Source organism: Corticium candelabrum, chromosome 12, assembly GCF_963422355.1.
Source record: "Corticium candelabrum chromosome 12, ooCorCand1.1, whole genome shotgun sequence".
NCBI lineage: Eukaryota > Metazoa > Porifera > Homoscleromorpha > Homosclerophorida > Plakinidae > Corticium > Corticium candelabrum.
Genome location: NC_085096.1, coordinates 4,204,699 through 4,225,482, shown reverse-complemented (window position 1 = coordinate 4,225,482; position 20,784 = coordinate 4,204,699). Strand labels below are relative to the sequence as shown.

General features: G+C 43.8%; 2 protein-coding genes across 6 annotated transcripts in view; both read left to right on the top strand.

Moving 5' to 3' along the window:
* The window catches only part of LOC134187533 (transcription factor 12-like), a 21,811-nt gene extending 15,045 nt beyond the window's left edge, over positions 1-6,766 (top strand). For all 5 annotated transcript variants that reach the window (XM_062655676.1, XM_062655677.1, XM_062655678.1 and 2 more), the window contains 9 exons: positions 1-32; positions 97-169; positions 242-294; positions 1,473-1,589; positions 2,348-2,500; positions 2,632-2,704; positions 4,219-4,501; positions 4,622-4,767; positions 5,980-6,766. The exon at positions 1-32 is cut by the window's left edge and continues 187 nt beyond it. In XM_062655676.1, the coding sequence (XP_062511660.1) occupies positions 1-32; positions 97-169; positions 242-294; positions 1,473-1,589; positions 2,348-2,500; positions 2,632-2,704; positions 4,219-4,501; positions 4,622-4,767; positions 5,980-6,212 (1,163 nt within the window). In that variant the 3' untranslated portion in view covers positions 6,213-6,766. The remainder of the gene's footprint in view (positions 33-96; positions 170-241; positions 295-1,472; positions 1,590-2,347; positions 2,501-2,631; positions 2,705-4,218; positions 4,502-4,621; positions 4,768-5,979) is intronic.
* Positions 6,767-7,497: 731 nt separating this feature from the next.
* LOC134187734 (calcium uptake protein 2, mitochondrial-like) lies at positions 7,498-20,505 on the top strand. Its single transcript, XM_062655884.1, has 13 exons — positions 7,498-7,896; positions 7,961-7,992; positions 9,313-9,391; positions 9,454-9,501; positions 9,599-9,681; positions 9,737-9,772; positions 10,995-11,080; positions 11,171-11,210; positions 16,680-16,817; positions 16,875-16,983; positions 17,999-18,088; positions 20,140-20,207; positions 20,269-20,505. The coding sequence occupies exons 1-13, from the start codon at positions 7,533-7,535 to the stop codon at positions 20,341-20,343; spliced, it is 1,248 nt and encodes a 415-aa protein (XP_062511868.1). The 5' UTR covers positions 7,498-7,532; the 3' UTR covers positions 20,344-20,505.
* The last annotated feature ends 279 nt before the right edge of the window (positions 20,506-20,784 follow it).

Here is a 20,784-nt window from a genome sequence, read left to right as displayed (position 1 = left end):
ATCAACAGCACCGACACGCATACTCGAGCATCGTATGTCGCTTTCTCACCTCGCGACGTTTCCTGTCTCGTCTCATGGCGTTTTTGTTTGTATCAGGCGAGCGGGCATCCGATGCAGCACGACCCGACCATGCCTTACGGGTCGTCACACGAGACTGCTCATATTCGAGGTGAGAGTGAGAAGAGGGTTAGACATTGTTGTGATTACCAGTGTGCCTCATGTTTGTTGCATGCATCTGCAGGTCATATGATGCCGCAGTCCGCTCATCAGCTGGTGCATCCTCCCAAGGGCATGGTGAGCGAATCATCGAGCGTGTAGTATGCAACAGTGTAGCATGCCGCCTTGATATTCTCATCGCTTGATTGCTAAATCTATTTCGGTTGGGTTGATGGTCTTGCTTGTGGTCTCATTGTTGTCGCTTGTTTCATTCTCGTTGCTTCGCCTTTAGCGTTTGTTTGGAGAACGTTTTGTAGCTGCCTGTTGCTAGACCTACAGATTAAAACACAAACTCTAGTGCGTTAGCTAAGTGTATTGTGTTGTTTTTTGTGTGATTGTTGGAGGCCCTCTAAAGTTTGTAGGGCTGTGAGGCCTGATGTGGGCCTGTGTGCTGTGATCTGTGTTGCATATGGATGAGTGTTGATGTATGATTTCTTGGATTTTTTGCACCCTGAGGAGATGATCAATATACCACAACGCAATAAGAATAGTGGTTGCTTGAAGTTTTTATGTTGGGTAAACAGTGTTGACATTCTCGAGGTAATGAAATGTCTTATGCAGAAGGATGAGTAAGAATAGGTTGATGGCATTGGTAGCGAACAGTGTAGAGCAGAGTTATAGGGTGAAGGATGGAAGTTGAGAATGTATTACAAGATTCTATGATTCTATTACAAGATGTATGACGACTGGCAGTGAATAAAGGCGTGCGTGCGTGCGTGCGTGCGTGCGTGCGTGCGTGCTGTCCTCTCTGATGTGCAACCACCCTGTATTTACAACAGGATGGGTCAACTCATACACTCAGTCCACACGAAAACGAGTTTGATGGCCTTTTGGGGTGGTCACAAACATGAAGGACAGGGGAGGACTATATATTCTCATCGGGTACGATTTCAGTCTATGCATAGCAAGTGTGTCACTACCTAGGGGAATAAACAATCGCTAGAGTATGTATATCTTTATGACACAAGTTGATAGCTGATTAGTTATAGCAAAGAATAGTGTTATGTTTTGTTTTTTGACTTGTAGGTATCAGGTTTACTCCCCACTTGGAATCAGGATTGTAAACTAATCTACTACAATGTATGTATGTATGTAGAGTATCCCATTGTAGCAATGATTCCTAGAACTACAACTAGAGTGCAACAAGATACCTGAAAATCTTACCTTTGCATGTGGCAAGTCTTGACTTACTTTCTTTTTGTTTCCTGTTGATGTGGTTATCCTTGTTTGTCTAAATGTTGTATTGTTGTGTGTAGATGTATGGTGTTGGATTGAGGTATCCGCCAACACCATCAACGCCTGTTGAATGTGATCCACCAGGTGGTTGGAGTTCAGCTCATCAGCGACCTCCGCCAATGGGAACAGTTATATATGTAAGGGAATTGGAGTGGCAGTCTATTTGTGTTCATTACTCAATTCATCGGATTGTGTGAAATTGCGTAGCTCCTTGATTCTGGATTTGAAAGTAATGGAGGTATCGATGGATGAGTGTTTGGTTGGATGGATGGAGGGATGGATACATTTGCTGTGTTGATGTCATTTGACGATGACAACACATAAATATAGTCTCCTAGCCCACACGCACACTCACATACACACACACACACACACACACACACACACACACACACACACACACACCATCTGTATTGCTTCCGTCTAAATGGACTAGCTGCCCGTTCAGTACACACACACACACACACACACACACACACACACACACACACACACACAAACACACACACACACACACACACCACTTGTTCAGTGAGAAAATCTTGTATCCCGATAATCGATTGTACACATGTTTTCATATTACAATCAATCTACTCCAGCTTTGTTTTTCAAACTTTGTTATACAGCCTTTGTGCACACATGTTTGTCTAACACATAGTCCATAATTTAGTGCAATCATCTCTATTAGCATTTGCAAAATTGAATAGAGAGACAAGAGTGGACATAAGCCGGTTATCCCATCTATCTGATTTCTGATAATGAAATCAGTCAGAGTAGTTACATACACATAGTGAAAGGAGAGATGATAGGCAAGTAATTGATTGACAGTGTATTGTAGATAAACAAATACCAATGCCTATGGTAATGTATTGATAGAGTTGATGTGTTGTGTTAGAAGCCGAGTGGTCCACCACAGAGTTTTGCGTCGCTTGAGGACGATAGTTTTGATTTTATCAAAGACTCACTCGATTCGGGTTCGTTCGCTTTGCAGCACTCGAACATGGTGGGGATGCCTCGGCCGGACTCGATGATTTCGGAACACCAGACGGTGAGAGAATTTTGTCACACACACACACACACACACACACACACACACACACACACACACACACACAACCATATAGTCTCGCATTCGAATGCAAACGTTGGTGACCAGTAATCTTGAAACTGTGTGTGTAGACTCCGATTGCTTGTCCGACTACTCACAACGATCCACACATTCCGGATCAATCGATGATGCCTTCGGAATACGGTGAGTGTTGATGCAGTTGCAATGAGTGCCTAAGTGGAAAGCATGTGAACAGAGGCTTGCATTTTCAAACGGTAATTTACCAGAATGAAATTGCTTACCATAGTTCCTCAAATAGTAACCCATTTAAGTAACCCGCGGGTTACTATTTGTTGTAAGTGATCAGAAGGACGAGTAATTTTTTTTCAAACTGATAAGTTCTGTGGCTACTATTAGAGGTTCGTATTTTTTATACTGGTCAGCCATGCATTACTATTCGAGCACAGTTGCCAACCCTAGGAAATATGGTATCTAGTTCTCGATTTAGAAATCTGGTCTTTGAACAAATGTTTTTTTCCAAAAGTTGGTTCTGTGATAACCACACGGGTATAGCAACTTTGGACACTCAGTCATAGTCAACAACAGCAACAATCTTTTCAAAAAAGTTGGCGTGCGATTACACTGGTAGGAACTTCGGAGGTTATTTATCAGTCATAGTCAACAACAATATTTTTGAAAAAGTTGGAGTGTGATCATTACGCCGTATAACAACTTTGAGGTTATTTATCAGCCATAGTCAACAACAACAGTAATTTTTATATAAAAGTTTGTGTGATCACCACACATATTTGGCAACTTCAGAGGTAATTATCAGTCACAGTCAACAACAATAAATTTTTTGAAAAAGTTGGAGCATGATCATTACACTGTATAACAACTTCAAGGTATTTATGAGCCATAGTCGACAACAACAGTAATTTTTGTATAAACGTGTGTGATCACCACACCTAGCAACTGCAGAGGTATTTATCAGTCAGTCAACAACAAATTTTTTGAATATTTGGTGTGTGATCACCTCACCAGTATTGCAATTTATCAACCATAGTCAACAACAGCAGCAAGGACAAAAGTGTTACCTGCTACCAGTGTGCGGGGGATTGTTTGTCACATTTTGCTAGCTGATCAAACAACGTGAGACATCCAGACGAGCATTCTGTGCATGGAGTGACAGTCTGTTTGCTTGTAGAGATACTGCATACCACAAATGCAGGCATGTATGGAGATGCAGATGCCACATAGGCTCACGATAACCGATCAAAATTTCTCTTATGCAAACACGTTATTTTCATATATACTATTGCCTGTTTGCCTATTCCCTACACAAACAAGGTCATTACATTGTTCGACTATGGAATAGTCTAAGACAGACGTGAGCCCCTCTGAAGCTCGAAGCGTTTGAGAATCCTTGCATACAGGAGGAAGTGCATCAACGCATGCACACCCTTAATGCATTAAGGCATCTGCACCCTTCCATGTGCTCTCCTGTCTGATTCCAGACTAATGACTTGTATCTCTCCTGTCAGTCTGCACCATCAATCTGATCACTCGAGTCAATAGATACCCACCTAGTGTACACAAACTAGAGACTGTATTGTAATACTTGTCATCATACCATATTACCAACTGATTGCGAACAAAGGGCCATTCATCTGCACAGCAACAAATCGTTTATCTAATGCCCGGATCGATTATCTTAGGTTTTGCAAACTCGTCGTACTCAGCGGGACTATCACCGGACATGCTGGTTCATGACATCGCCGATCCTCAGCAGATGAAGATTCACAAAGTGACGAATTCGTGTATGGACCGATCGAAGTCGTCGGACCAGGACTCGGCGATTGGACGGCCATCGGGTAGAACGGTGAAGCGGAGACGTGGCGGGCAGTTGGACGAGATGCACTTGGACGTCGAGGACTCGCATCGTGTTACGAAACTGGTGAAAGAACAGGAGAGACGAAATGCAAACAATGCAAGAGAAAGGTATGAGAAGAATAGGTGTGTGTGTGTGTGTGTGTGTGTGTGTGTGTGTGTGTGTGTGTGTGTGTGGTGTGTGTGTGTGTGTGTGTGAACTCACTGGTAATTTCTCTGCTGTCTCTACAGAATTCGAGTGAAAGATATTAATGAGGCGTTCAAGGAGTTGGGACGAATGTGTGCTGTTCATTTGCAGACCGATAAGGCACAGACAAAGTTGAATATCTTGCATCAGGCAGTTTCGCTCATTACGAGCCTCGAGGGTCAAGTCAGAGGTAAGAACGAGTCGGAGGTGTTGGTGTCAGTGTCAGTGTAGGAGATGCTGGTGTTTGATGTTTGTTGTATGTGTTGGCTGGGTAACGGTGTCTCAACTGACAGTTTGTTTAATTTGGTGTGAGACACTTAGGGCTGTTTGCCTATGTCTTGTTTTCTCTGTGTGTTTGTCTTTGTGCTTGGTTACGTACCTGTTGCTCTACCTGTAGTTCAATGTGTTTGTGTATTCTCTTTCCCCGTGGCACGTGTGTGCGTGCGCGCGTGTGTGTGTGTTTACTCTCTATCTTTTGTTTGTTCCTTGTCTGTATCTTGTTTGTGCCTTGTCTGCCACATTTGTGTGTTTCTCAGACCATGTACATGTTCAGTTCTTAACTTAAACCAGAACCAGAGAATTGCGGGAAACGTTTGAACCAAGAGAACGAAATCAAATATCTCAATGCTCATACATTTTTATCGATCTCACTCGAGAGTCTCGTCTCGAGTTAAGGCCGGTTCACAATATCTACATTGGCACCAACAGTACATATAAAAAACATAACGAATATTTCATTGTGAACTGGATTATTGTTCACACAACGTTATGTTAGATTACTTTGGTGTTGTATTCCAACGAAACGAACAGAACGTTTGTTACGTTCTGTTCCATTATGTTCCTGGCAATGTAGCTATTGTGAAAAGGGTTTTAGACACCGAACATGTATACAACCACCGAACACCTCAAATGTTCGAGACTTTGATATGTTTGGTGGGCATGTCAGTTCGATCGTTTGTCTGACATCTGCAGGTCAGCTGGTTCTTGTAAGTTCCACGACTAAATGAAATGCGAGTTCCAGCGATCCTCACAGTTCTTGAACCGCTGGAACTCCGAATCGAATGTACACTCAAACTCTCCTCATCTGGGCAGGGACCACCGGCCACTGTGCATAACTTGGAATCTTCCAGTTCTCAAAACACTCCATACTTCTCAAAAGCAAATGGTATTTATTGTTATACAGAGGGATTCCACTCCCTCTATAGCCCATGTGGTCGACACTAGAAACATGCGACGCAGTTAGGTGTCTGGTAGACAGACTTGCCCAGATAATTGGAGTTTGAGTGTACGTACTGTATTCCCTACTCTGTGTACACAGTGTACGATGCTATAACGTTCAGTCTTGTGCTTTTTTTGTCTGTTGTGTCTATCCTCTGCGTTCAACGTTTCTGTTCACTTTCAGAGCGAAATCTCAATCCGAAAGCGGCTTGTCTGAAGCGTCGCGAGGAGGAGAGAGAGCAGACGTCGTCGCGGTCCGACAGCGGGGCGGACGTCCCACGTAAAGTCGGTGGGTCAACAACGTCGATGGCTCGGATGGTGGGATCTCTCGGGTCTCCGGTTGATAAACTAAGTTCGAATAGCATCGGCAGTCCGAAGGAAACCGACTTCCTCGTCAGTCCGGTCTCGTCGATGTAGCACCCAAGAGATGGTCGCCTCCTCCCTGATATGTACAATACGGAATTGCATGGACACATGGACACACGAAAGAGAGAGAGAGCAGACACAAACTGAATGTGTGACGTCATAGAAGAGATATGTGTATGTATTAGACTGCATCCTATTGACTGGCTGGCGGGCCACGAGTCGTGCAATAGTATCGTGAAGTTTTTCTATTTCCCCGAGATGTGTCGGGCGGCAAAGCCACATTTTATTCCTCAGTATGTCGGAGAAGACTCGACGAGTCACATGACTTGTTGGAGCATACTGTCGTACTGAACACTAATGATTGGGTGGTAACATAATACGGTAAATAAGTATTGCTCACTGGTAGGTTTTTCTAATAGTTGGTCTGGTGCTGGTTTTCTGTTGCCGTGGCAGGCTGTTTGATGAAGTGTTCTGGTTTGGTTGTGGGACGTTTTCGTAGGATTCGCTTTAATTGTCGTCTGTACTGTTGATCAGGCAGATGGAGTGGATACATGAAGCCCTGTAGTGGCTGATTATATTGTAAATATAGATGCTAGTGGTAGTGAGATGTGGTCAGTTGGTGTTGCTGGAGTCAATGGGCTGTTGGGATGGTCCTTTGTGCAATGTCCACGTGACCAAGTTTAAGTCACACGCACGCGCAGGTGTCGCCTAGCGACTCTATGTTGCAGCTGTGGTACTGGATGCTAGGGTACCTTGTGTTGCGGGAGGGGTCTGGCCACGCGAGTCTAAGCTGCTAGTGTCATGACTACTTACTAGGTCCTGTAAGTACTCGTTTATACTCATGAGTTGAGGGGTAAGTGCATGTGAGTTCCTTGGCTAGGAGGATTGCGCCCTGTGTTACAGCGTAGCTGCACTCAACTCGGAATTGAAAGAAATTGACACGGGAAGTCCCGGATGCTTGTGCAGACAAGACGCTCACACACACACACACACACACACACACACACACACACACACACACAAGTGGACATCATTTACAACAACATTGTCAACGTCTAGAATATTGATTGTTAAATTTGGTGATAAAATTAAATAATCTAACCCCGTTTCGTCATTTCCCTGGATGTCAACTCTCTGCTCTAGAGAGACAATCCGGGGAATGGCGGACGAGGTGAGTACACATTTCAATACCCGGATGTCCCTAAAAAGACGTACATTTAATTAATTAATCTCGTTGTTCTAGATGTTGCAGCGATTTCATACACAAACACCTAGTTTCATTTAAAGACACTTTAAATAATAAGCAACGTACTGTATTTGAATTTCTACGTACAGTACAGTTCCAACATCTTAGCGCACGCTAAACTTCCAATGGCATTCAGGTCGACTCGTTTCGTCTCTCTGTTGAAGACTGCTACTTCAGTCATTCGCTCTCGCTCCTTGCGCTTACACGAATCCGTCTCAAAACACGGCCCTGTCATCTTCGCATCAATCGCAACCGCCACGACCGTCGTCTCCTTCTCATTTTGTGTCTCACGCGAGAAATCCGTTCGCCTTTCGTTTCTAATTCCGCGCGTGAATGCGTCGGACGGAAGAGAGGCGTCAGACGGGACGAAACGACGTCGGAGCTATCGAGAGACGAGATTTCGGGAGTTTGCTTCGTGCGAGTTCAGAGGGGAGAGGTTTATGACGCCGCGCGATTTTCTGGAGTCTCTGGCTAATGAGGAGCCGGCAGGTAGGGTGGGTGTGGTGTGGTGTGGAGGAGAGGTGGGGTTGATGGGGTTTGTGTGTTGGTTTAGCTCGAATTGGAGTTAGAAAACTGGATGAAGAGGTGAGAGGAAGGGGAATGAGAGACGGACAGATAAACAGGCAGATAGATAGACAGACAGACAGATAGACAGGCATATAGACAGACAGATAGACAGACGGATAGATAGACAGATAGACAGACAGACAGATGGCCAGATAGACAGACAGATAGAGAGATAGACATATAGACAGACAGATAGAGAGATAGACAGACAAACAGAGGGACTGACAGACAGATAGACAGACAGACAAACTGACAGATGGACTGACAGTCAGACAAATAGACAGAAGGACTGACAGACTGATAGACAGACACATAGACAGATGGACTGACAGACAGAATTGATGAGATAGCTATGGAGATGGCCTGACGGATAAACAGACAGGCAGGCAGGCAGATAAACAGACAGACAGGACAGACAGACAGACAGATAGAGTCCAGTGTTCTCCCCAGGATCTTTTGGCAGAGCGGGGTGCTCTGCCTTATTTCAATAATTAAGCAGTTAAGCTTGTAGGTAAAATGGACCAATGCCAAGCCTTGAGGATCTCAAATTAAGCTTATTAAATTAATTAAAGCCTTGAGGATCTCAAATTAAGCTTATTAAATTAATTAACTAAGACAGCGGGTGGCATCTAATTGTGTGGAACACTATACCTTACATGTCAGGGAAGTGCATGTGTCATGTCGGCGTTGCAGAGAACTATTGGGTTTTTCTTTACGAGTAACCCTGTTGAAGATAAGAACACCTGCATTGTTGAAAGAAAGCGAGCAGCAACTGAAGAAGCACAGGACGACTGGAGTAGACTGCCGTGGCTAAACGATTTCCTGTGGCTTCTGTAGTGAGGCAGAAAAGGAGACACTGTCATTACAAAGACACAATCTAGATGTGCACTAGGGAAAGCTATTTAGATTAATATCCCGTGTAAAACGATCACTTGCCAAAGTCTACTAGAACATGACAGACGCTCGCTCGTGACATGAATCAGCTGTCTCTAGAGAAGCAACCCCCACACGTCAGGCAGGGATGACGAAATTTCTAAAGCCTGACACAGTTGAGCCTCATTGATCTGTAAAATATAGTTTTAACTGCCATTGGGCGTGGCATTGGGTAACACCCACTTCTCGGTGTATTCCGCTCTGCCTTCTAAGATTTCTGTGGAGAACACTGTAGACAGAGAGACAGACACAAACAGCCAGTTCGACAGGTTAATACATTTTGGTATTCCCCAAAAGACGAGTTCAAAAACTCATTCAGATGTACTCATGATTGACCTTGACATTACACACCATGAACCCTAATCGTATCCCTGTTTACTCATCAATACGTATATCTTCATTTAGCAAGTCGAGTTAATGCTAAAACAGACCCCGCCTTTAAAGCAGAAGTCGTCCGATCTCTTCAGGAAGATCTACGAAAATGGTATTGCAATGTAGAGACACAAACTGGTGTATGATGTTGTTCACAGTTTTCTTGCATCCAAGGACTGGTATCATACCCTGAGTATCTATTTCTCATAACGGCTCTGACCAGTAAGTACCAGTCATGCTGTCAATCAATTTTGTTGTGCTTGCTTGTGTGTTTGCATTATTATTATTATTTGTTTGTTTCTTTGTGTTTGTATTGTAGAACCGAGACGGCAATTTCAGATCGCATTTCTGATGTTTGATCAGGACGGCAATGGGATTGTCGACAAGGATGAATTTCAAGCGGTCTGTGTTGTTTGTTTTATGAGTCGTGTTGTGGGTCGGTTGAGTTTTGTCGTAGATACAACGAGTTGTAAGCAAAGATGGAGCACACAAGGTCCATGTTTGTTTGTAGTTTTAAGTTGTGTGTGTGTGTGTGTGTGTGTGTGTGTGTGTGTGTGTGTGTGTGTGTGTGTGTGTGTGTGTGTGTGCACGGACACGTGCATGTGTGTCTGCATGTGTGTCTGCACGGACACGTGCATGTGTGTCTGCTTGTCTTTCTCTGTCTGTGTGCATGTGAGTGTGTGTGTGTGTGTGTGTGTGTGTGTGTGTGTCTGTCTGTCTGTCTGTCTGTCTGTCTGTCTGTCTGTCTGTTTGTCTGTCTCTCTGTCTCTCTGTCTGTTTGTCTGTCACATATATTTGAACTTTTATCTATGATACGTTTTGCAATGCAGGGTACTACGTACTGTTCAACTACTAGTAGTGTCCATCAACTAAACTAAGCTAAAATTGAAACTCATAAAACAAAACGAGGACTACACTTAAAAACTGTCTGTCTGTCTATCTGTCAATACATATATGATACAATAGCAAATGGCTAACTACGTTTGTCCTATGACAATAAAAGCAAAAGAAAACAACTAACAACTACATATGTGTGTCTGTTTGTCTGTCTGTCTGACTGTCTGTCTGTCTGTTTGGGCGTATTCTGTGGTGGCCGTGCACGTCGTGATGTCTTTCTCTACCCGTATAGTCTACTCATTTGTGTCAACATTGTCGCCATGGATTGCATGCAACTTTACCTCGTGTCATCGCTGGATGTCTTCTATGGTGGCCATGCACGTTGTGATGTCCATCCATCCATCTATGTTATCAAGAAGACGGACAGACATTTTTTCAGTTTTTTTTGCTGTTTAGTTGTCATTGATAGAGACGTTTGTTTTAACAGTAATTGTTGTAGTAGTGAAGATTGTTGACAATAAACTCGATTCTGTTTGTCTGTCTGTCTGTCTGTCTGTCTGTCTGTCTGTCTGTCTGTCAACCAGTCTGTCTGTCTGTCAACCAGTCTGTCTGTCTGTATGTGACTGTCTGTCTGTCTGTCTGTCTGTCTGTCTGTCAACCAGTCTGTCTGTCTGTCAACCAGTCTGTCTGTCTGTATGTGACTGTCTGTCTGTCTGTCTGTCTGTCTGTCTGTCTGTCTGTCAGCATGTCTGTCTCTGTGTCTGTCAGTGTGTGTGTGTGTGTGTGTGTGTGTGTGTGTGTGTGCGTGCGTGTGTGTGCATGCATGTGTGCATGCGTGTGTGACAGTGTATGTGCAAGCACTGACATGTTTTTGGTAGAATGAACATTTCGTAAGAACTAGTCTTTTGGTCCACTTTTTTGGGCTCAAGGGGCATGGGAAACTGGATTATCCGTCATTTGCAAAGTAAAACAATCAGTCAACATTGTCAATGCAATCTTAGACATTGACATGTTTTTCTGTTGTAATGTGGACTAACTTTATTTGTTATTGTAGTTTTATTGACAATTTACAAGAGGAAGTTTTATTTATGCAAGTAAGTGTATTGCACTGTGTTGTTGTTTCACTTGTTCATTTTTGCGAGTGCTTGATGAGTGTGAGTGTATGTGTGTGTGTGTGTGTGTGTGTGTGTGTGTGTGTGTGTGAGAGAGAGAGAGAGAGAGAGAGAGAGAGAGTGTGTTTGTGTGTGAGAGTGTGTGTGTGTGTTTGTGTGTTTGTGTGTGAGTGTGTGTGTGTGTGTGTGTGTGTGTGTGTGTGTGTGTGTGTGTGTGTGTGTGTGTGTGCAGTGTATGACAAATTAGTTGTGGGCACCCAGGGACAACTAGCTGACAGCTACCCTACATTGACTTTTCCTTCCTGAGCAAGCATGCTCTCATTGCTTAGTAAACTTTATTATAGCCAAGTCTCCCGTTTTGCAGACCTACTGAGAGTATTTTTAGTAGTTTTCATAGATGACAGATCAGATATCTGTGTGTTGATCCTTTCCTAAGTAATTACATGCCAGATTGGGCATGAACTGTAGTGTCAATGAGGTGCTTGCTACTTTGTGCTCTCTTGTGCATGCTTGCTGGTAACATACAAGTACCCAAAACTGAAAATTACAAACAAGCATCCTATCTTTATCCGGGTCGGTTACTCTATCCTAAAATCATGGCAAGATTTCAGCTATTGTTGCGGAGTCCTTTGTGGTTGATAGTATTGTTTATCTGTATCCTTTTGATGGCCCTGCAAATCATTTGCCTCTCTGTGTCCAAGGAGATGGAAATTGCCAGTTTAAAGCCGCAAGACTGCTTCACACAGGTTGTCTGTCTGTCTGTCTCAATACTTATATTTTTTAAATCAAAATTAAACGTTACATCATGAGCAACCTAACACAGCAAGTAATACTATTATCGATCCTGAAGCATACAAAATTACACTGCACAAACTCTGTCTGTCTATCTGTCTGTCTGTCTGTCTGTCTGTCTGTCTGTCTGTCTGTCTGTCTGTCTGTCAATACATATATTTCTTATATAAGACATTATTACAGTCTACAATACGCTAAAAATCAGCAAGTTCTAAGACAAATTGGACCCAAAAGGTCCCTAGCTAAGACCAATACCCTGTTTACACGAGCACGCATTGTGAGCCGAGCTGAACCGAGCCGCGTCAGCTCATGCCAGCCCAGTATTCCAGCCTGCGTTTACACGACACACTCCGTAGAATGAAGCCAATGCGTGTTACTAATGTGCATTAGTTCCTTGAGCTTAAAATAGCTCGCGTTAACTCATGTTTGCAACGGACAGAAGCCAAGCTGCTCGCGTTTTTTCTCTATGGCTTTACAACAGTTATATCAAGAATACATAGGACATATACGAGACGTCGTAGGTCTATCGCCAGGCGACTGTTGCGCAGATGCAGCAACGGAGTTCAAACGCTAAACTTCTTGCTCATCTTGATCTTGTTCGCTCCCAAACAGAGTCTTTGTCTTGCTCCACGCCATTTGTGTCATTTTCGTGCAGAAGTATGACATGTTGAAAAGGAGTCTGGCTACGCGAGACTACCAAATGAGCATGCGCAGCTCTAATCCCGTGGCCTCGGTACAGTACAGTACGTATACTGTTTACACGATGTACCTGGTCCGGGTCATCCCGGGCTGGCCCCACCATTCTAGCTGGGCCGGGCCAGCACGGCTCGGCACGTCTCGCCGAGCGTTTACACGTAGCTTTCAAATTGGGCTGACACAGGCTGGCTCGCTTACAAGTGCTCGTGTAAACGAGCTATAAGAGTCAAACAGCTGACAATAAGCTAATAGAGTTACTAATGGCACCAACTGAGTCAGCACTATACTGGACTCTGCTCATCTTCTGTAGTAACAGGAATACTCTTGCATTGCATTGCTTCATCACAATTGAGATCATGTCAGTAATTTTTGAACTCGTCGATCTGTCTGCACTCAGTTGTCTCCATGACTGTCTGTCTGCCTTTCTGTTCGTCATTGCATTCTTATACATCAGAGTTAATACATCAATGCTAATACATGTGATAAAATGTAAAAGTTTTATGTGCACTGTCTGTCTGTCTGTTAGCTGTATTTTGCCTGTCTGTAAATACGTATATTTTCATAAATCAACTATAACACCATAGCAATAGCGGTCATGGTCTTGGATTTGTTATATGGGCAACCAGAGTAATGACCGGGCAACTAAAATTTTCACAGATGGTTGCCCGCGGACAACTTAGAGATGAGATGATTTGTTGTACACTGGTGTGTGTGTGTGTGTGTGTGTGTGTGTGTGTGTGTGTGTGTGTGTGTGTGTGTGTGTGTGTGTGTGTGTGTGTGTGTGTGTGTGTGTGTGTGTGTGTGTGTGTGTGTGTGTGTGTGTGTGTGTGTGTGTGTGTGTGTGTGTGTGTGTGTGTGTGTGTGTGTGTGTGTGTGTGTGTGTGTGTGTGTGTGTGTGTGTGTGTGTGTGTGTGTGTGTGTGTGTGTGTGTGTGTGTGTGTGTGTGTGTGTGTGTGTGTGTGTGTGTGTGTGTGTGTGTGTGTGTGTGTGTGTGTGTGTGTGTGTGTGTGTGTGTGTGTGTGTGTGTGTGTGTGTGTGTGTGTGTGTGTGTGTGTGTGTGTGTGTGTGTGTGTGTGTGTGTGTGTGTGTGTGTGTGTGTGTGTGTGTGTGTGTGTGTGTGTGTGTGTGTGTGTGTGTGTGTGTGTGTGTGTGTGTGTGTGTGTGTGTGTGTGTGTGTGTGTGTGTGTGTGTGTGTGTGTGTGTGTGTGTGTGTGTGTGTGTGTGTGTGTGTGTGTGTGTGTGTGTGTGTGTGTGTGTGTGTGTGTGTGTGTGTGTGTGTGTGTGTGTGTGTGTGTGTGTGTGTGTGTGTGTGTGTGTGTGTGTGTGTGTGTGTGTGTGTGTGTGTGTGTGTGTGTGTGTGTGTGTGTGTGTGTGTGTGTGTGTGTGTGTGTGTGTGTGTGTGTGTGTGTGTGTGTGTGTGTGTGTGTGTGTGTGTGTGTGTGTGTGTGTGTGTGTGTGTGTGTGTGTGTGTGTGTGTGTGTGTGTGTGTGTGTGTGTGTGTGTGTGTGTGTGTGTGTGTGTGTGTGTGTGTGTGTGTGTGTGTGTGTGTGTGTGTGTGTGTGTGTGTGTGTGTGTGTGTGTGTGTGTGTGTGTGTGTGTGTGTGTGTGTGTGTGTGTGTGTGTGTGTGTGTGTGTGTGTGTGTGTGTGTGTGTGTGTGTGTGTGTGTGTGTGTGTGTGTGTGTGTGTGTGTGTGTGTGTGTGTGTGTGTGTGTGTGTGTGTGTGTGTGTGTGTGTGTGTGTGTGTGTGTGTGTGTGTGTGTGTGTGTGTGTGTGTGTGTGTGTGTGTGTGTGTGTGTGTGTGTGTGTGTGTGTGTGTGTGTGTGTGTGTGTGTGTGTGTGTGTGTGTGTGTGTGTGTGTGTGTGTGTGTGTGTGTGTGTGTGTGTGTGTGTGTGTGTGTGTGTGTGTGTGTGTGTGTGTGTGTGTGTGTGTGTGTGTGTGTGTGTGTGTGTGTGTGTGTGTGTGTGTGTGTGTGTGTGTGTGTGTGTGTGTGTGTGTGTGTGTGTGTGTGTGTGTGTGTGTGTGTGTGTGTGTGTGTGTGTGTGTGTGTGTGTGTGTGTGTGTGTGTGTGTGTGTGTGTGTGTGTGTGTGTGTGTGTGTGTGTGTGTGTGTGTGTGTGTGTGTGTGTGTGTGTGTGTGTGTGTGTGTGTGTGTGTGTGTGTGTGTGTGTGTGTGTGTGTGTGTGTGTGTGTGTGTGTGTGTGTGTGTGTGTGTGTGTGTGTGTGTGTGTGTGTGTGTGTGTGTGTGTGTGTGTGTGTGTGTGTGTGTGTGTGTGTGTGTGTGTGTGTGTGTGTGTGTGTGTGTGTGTGTGTGTGTGTGTGTGTGTGTGTGTGTGTGTGTGTGTGTGTGTGTGTGTGTGTGTGTGTGTGTGTGTGTGTGTGTGTGTGTGTGTGTGTGTGTGTGTGTGTGTGTGTGTGTGTGTGTGTGTGTGTGTGTGTGTGTGTGTGTGTGTGTGTGTGTGTGTGTGTGTGTGTGTGTGTGTGTGTGTGTGTGTGTGTGTGTGTGTGTGTGTGTGTGTGTGTGTGTGTGTGTGTGTGTGTGTGGTGTAGCCTTTGAGGTCTGACCATGCCATGGGTTACTATTTGAGAATTTTTTAAATCACTCTAGATGCTGCATTAATATTTGAGCATGGGTTTTTAATCGAAGAAATACCATAGTCACGTGACGTGAGACCAGTCATGCGCAGGTATTTAGATGGTGTACAATGTATGACATACTGTATTCACCCATAACAACGCCCATGCCCGTAATATACGCCCATGTGCAGCAGGTCAGAACTTTTAGCCCGAAGAAACGGCCATGCCCAAGTATATGCCCAGGATATGCATGCGCAGACTAAATAGAATGGTGTCCACAGAACATCCATCTCTGTGTGTGTGCATTTGATGAGCTGACGTCAGAGTTGAATTTTTTTCTTATTGCTAGTGTCATGTCTTCGTTGCAATTGCTGATGCTGTTGACGGCTTCAGGTTGACAACTCTGGTTTAATTTACTGATGCTGTACTGATACCATTACGTTTGATCTTGCATGCATATGGGCATTTCTGTCTTCAATTGTTTAGACGATTACTGGCAAAAAACAAACGGCAGCATATTGCGACCATGTATACGTCCAGGACCAAAATAATGCCCATGCCCTAATATACGCCCTAAAAACATTTCTTTCTATACACCCAGGCTCCAGGGTGTTATTACGGGCAAATATGGTATTGCATGGCAAGTGGGCAATAAGTTACTTCGGGTTAATATTGTACCCTTGGTATTCTGCCTAGGATTTGCGGAGTGGTGGTCAGGCATTTGCTGCATCAATGGGTATGGTTTATTTCAGGTGTGGGGTACATGAACTAGTCAAATTCACTACTACAACAAAACAAACAAATATCCTCTAATGAAGACTTTATCCTTTAGTAAACCTAAATATCCTCATGCCTTTCCATTTCCTTCATCCCTGGTAGACTCTGTCACGACTTGTGACCCGTCATCACTACTCTCAACGCTTTCACTGATGCTGGAAGTCTCATCTAGCTCCAATTGATGACATTTCCCAAAGAAATACTTCAGTAAAGACATCTTGACTGGACATCTCGACGATATCCGGAAACACCACCTTAGTGCCCTTAGCGAACCGTTCTATTATAGATTGTATCATAGCAGGACCGGTCTACCACCATGTCACCATGTGAACAAACTGTTAACCTTCTGAATCTACTTGGAGCAAGCAAAACACTAGCTGAGCGATGTTCGGTGTTTGTTGAGTGATGGTTGGACTCGACCATCTCCGACCACCTTGGGCAGAACCCTGTACTCTCACTTACATACACATGTCACTTGACCATGGTATAAATTACTTATTTTTGCCACAGGCAATGACTCCACCCTCGTACTTGTAAAAGCCATATAGCATGCCAATCATACGATAACCTAGTCTTATGTTTCTCTTGATACTTCATGCTGGCATGTTTAGTTTCAGGAAGTATCTCATGGTTTGCCGAAGCTCTCTGAGGTCCAGTTTGCTCAGCTTCTGATTCAAGATTCGAGACTCAAAGACGACGAGAAGCGGGACTACTTGTCTAAAGCCAAACAACGAGTCCAGACTAATTCTGTACGTTAACGTATTTCTAGTAAAGCACGATAGTGTATGAATCGAGTTTTGTCACAGGGAATCACGTTTCCACAATTTCTCGAGTTCAACGATTTTCTGAACGATCTCGATGATTTTATCGTCGCGTTACGATTGTACACATTTGCGAAACAGCCGGTTACACAAGGTGAGTCCAATGCACATGTTTTGTGATGGACACAATGTCATTGCCGAGTTACAGTGAAAGTGTTAGTTAAACTGTTTACTGATGCAGAGCTCAAAACTAAGATTTTTTTGTGGTTGCAAGTGCTGGCGCCTGTAACTTGCAATTTATGGCGTACAGGTGCAACTTTGCTCTGAATTGTTGCAAAAAATACTCGTTATCTGTGCAATACTCCGTAACTCAGTTATTTACTCTAACCCTAACCCTAATCCTAACGCAGGAAACTCTAACAAGGTACTCCTGACATTGTGTTTTCTACTTATTAAATAAGAGTAGCTTGATGTTTTATTGCTGCGATTTTGCATATTGCTGTTTTCATGATCAATTTGTGAAGAGAATACTTGACTAGGTAAATCGTCTAGAGTTTGATACAGCAGTGTCCTAACATCATCTGCCTGTTGGTCTTCAAGTGCTGACGATTTGGCTCTTTGCATAAAGACGTCAGCATAGTACTGCATGCACATTCAATTCTTCCATGACAGCCATTCGAAGACTGGAATGGCTGTCTTCTGTGCAAAATACTCACCGATTGGAAAAAGCAGTTGCCGTTGCCATAAGTCATCACAGGTACTAATCTAACAGGCATGTCTTGCGGACGTAGATATGCCGCAAGACTATCAACCTATATTCAGACTATATTCGAATGCCAGTGATGATCTCGTGTCAGTCCATGCATTCGGCAATGGTCTAACTTGTATGCAAATTTGCATGTGGTTCTGACCAGTTGCGAAGGTCCTAAAATTAGTTTGCATTTGGTCATTATCATGTATACACTTACGTTCATTCTTGCCTGGGAATTGCAAACTATTTACGTTGTATGTGACTTACCCGATGCAACTGTAGTAGTGGACACAGTCAGACATGCATCCGTAAGCACATGCCGGCACACATAAATGGACGTGTGTGTGTGTGTGTGTGTGTGTGTGTGTGTGTGTGTGTTTGTGTTTGTGTGTTGTCTTGAAACTAGTCTGTGTTTTAGAAGAGTTTCAGCGTGCTGCTAAGGCATCAATGGGGAGCTACCTCGATCCTCACGTCGTCAATGTTGTCTTCGAAATATTCGACAACGATGGTGAGACACGTAAGCGTGCTGAGTTATTCACAAGAATGTTAAACACAGTTCTTGTCCAAATACAAGCCAAATACAAAATTAAGTGTTGGAATGCAGTAAGTTTGTTTGTATATTAATGAAAGACCTGGGTTTATATGATACTGTTTGAGGGTTGGTGAATTGGCCCATGGCACAAGCACCATGGACATAGCAGTAAGTCAGATACCACATAGCAGTGAAATATTATTCTTAATTAAATGGAGCACATGGACCTTTATGGGTGGTTCACGATTTTTTGTCATTTTCACGAGCGTACAAACGTACGTCATTTGGCTACCCCTCCTCTCCCTCCAAAAGCGTATTTTAAATAACGATTTTCTAATCACATGCTGACATGTACCAGTATGCATTATACTACGCATAATGTGACATCTTACCATCTTCTTCAAAACCAATCATTGAATGCAGCGTCCCAAGTTTTTTCTGCATCTTTTTCATCTTTTCCCTCTCTGCTTCGAACGTGAGGCAGAGCTTGGTCTTGTCTTTTGCAGCTGCTGTCCACTCCTTCTGTCCGACACGCACTCTCGTTCCGTCGATGTTTGTTGTTGAATACAAAGACGTTCATAAAGTGATGATATAGCCAGTGCGGATTCTTGTTCACAATGGTTGGTTTATGCAGGCAATAAGTAAACAATGACTGATACTCCTGGAGGGCTTCCATGCAGACCCCACGCTACATTAAATACACGGATTAATTCAGGATGCGCATGGGCAAACTTTGTGATTCCAGACTGCATCAAGAGATCAACTCAAAGCACTGTAACCGTCTAATAAGGGTCCTGCGCAATGCGTCTCCCGAGCATTGGAAGGGCATCGCATAAAGCATCGCTTGGTATTACTTAAAATGAGAAGATAATAGATCAATAGCGTAATCATCATATAGAAAAAGTGTACACAAGACCCTACCCCGTACCCTCGTAGCGTACATTTTGTACGCTTGTGAAAATAACAAAAATTGTGAACCACCCCTTAATTAGTAACAAGGAACGAAACTTTCAATATTTTATCTGAAGTAAATTTCACCTCTACTTATGCAGCTGAAGATAGGGTGGGTCTTCTATTCATTCTGGGTCTTCTATTAAGGTCCACATTTAGACTAAAGTGCAAAGCAGTTTGAATTGAAACCCGAGGGTAGACGTTTGGTGGGGCTTGCAGAGTGCACACTAAGGTTTCAGACCTTACCGGACATGGGATGTCCGGCCATATTGAGTTTTGTCCAGACACAAGGCCTAACTGTCGGACAATCGACATATACTTACTAATAGCATCTCTCCAGAACATGTCGTAGCAACGTTAGCGTCTGAAAGTAGCCTGTTCTGATTTGCAGTACAATACCACTGCTAACGTATACTATCTAGTCTACTACCTAGTGTGGTTTGCGCTCTCTTCCGATTTCATGTGCAGTGATGCTGTGAATGCACAACGTAGTTGAAGAAATCTTGATGCAACAAAGCAGCGCCACATGCATAATGAGGGGAGGTGTGGTCTCGCACCCGACAGCATGCAGTCTGGTTGCCTAGCAACATCATAGAACCGCTTACAGAAGCCAAAGGCATGTTTGCTGGCAGAAATTGTTGTGTTTACGTTTTACATGAAACAGCTTCCAACTGTCCATGCTACACTATGAACAATACTCGTCACACGGAGTCACCCATGCCAGATTTGGTCGGACAGGATGTCAGTTTCAAATCTAGGCAATCGGACAAAAGTTTAATTGGTTGGTAAATGTCGGATGTCTGACTGTTAGTTTTCACTCTGGGCTTGTATATGGACAGATGGTACCCACTTGCGATATTATATCACACTTTTTGTGTGTGTGTGTGTGTGTGTGTGTGTGTGTGTGTGTGTGTGTGTGTGTGTGTGTGCGTGTGTGTGTGTGTGTGTGTGTGTGCATGTGTGGTGTGTGTGTGTGTGTGTGTGTGTGTGTGTGTGTATGTGTGTGTGTGTGTGTGTGTGTGTGTGTGTGTGTGTGTGTGTGTGTGTGTGTACTTGCATTGAGTACGTTGTTGTAGGTGACGGCCGACTGAGTCAAGAAGAGTTTATTGAAGTAATGCAGGGAAGGGTGAGGCGAAAATTTAAGGTACGGACGGCCATTTTGTGCTCTCACTTTGTATCATGTGACAGTCGGGTCATTTCTGTAGTCACGTGATACGGCAATTGTAAAAGACTGGAGTAGTTTCAAGGTGTGCTTGAGGAATGAAATGAAGGGAGAGTAACGGTGGGATCATCAGACATTGGTGCAGGTAGTTGTGAACGTTCGAAGTGTCATGTTCATGTATTTTGTGTATAGCTTGCAGTTTAGGTCTTTACTATTTTATTGCATTGCAATAGAGAATTATTATGTAGCTTGTTATAGAAAGTTGGGCATTATTGTGGAAGTGGATTGCATAGCTTACTACTGCATTAGGTTATTGAAAGCAGTTGGAACCGATTGTCTGAGTCACTCAGGGATAACAGTGTCATATTTTGATTGTGTGTGTGTGTGTGTGTGTGTGTGTGTGTGTGTGTGTGTGTGTGTGTTTGTTAATCTGTCAAAATCTATTTCATTTATCATTACTACAACTCACACTAATGCAGATGTTCAGTGGCAACAATCTGATGTGTGTGTTTCTGTCTCTTTGTCTGTTTGTTTATCTGTGTGTCTGTCTGTCTGTCTG

What these genes read in the sequence shown, in the direction of transcription:
- LOC134187734 (XM_062655884.1), top strand. Translation starts at nt 7,533, where the DNA reads ATGGCATTCAGGTCGACTCGTTTCGTCTCTCTGTTGAAGACTGCTACT. An exon ending in TCTCATAACGGCTCTGACCA is followed by an intron (nt 9,502 to 9,598) that starts GTAAGTACCAGT and finishes TTTGTATTGTAG; the next exon opens with AACCGAGACGGCAATTTCAG. An exon ending in GGGTGAGGCGAAAATTTAAG is followed by an intron (nt 20,208 to 20,268) that starts GTACGGACGGCC and finishes TCATTTCTGTAG; the next exon opens with TCACGTGATACGGCAATTGT.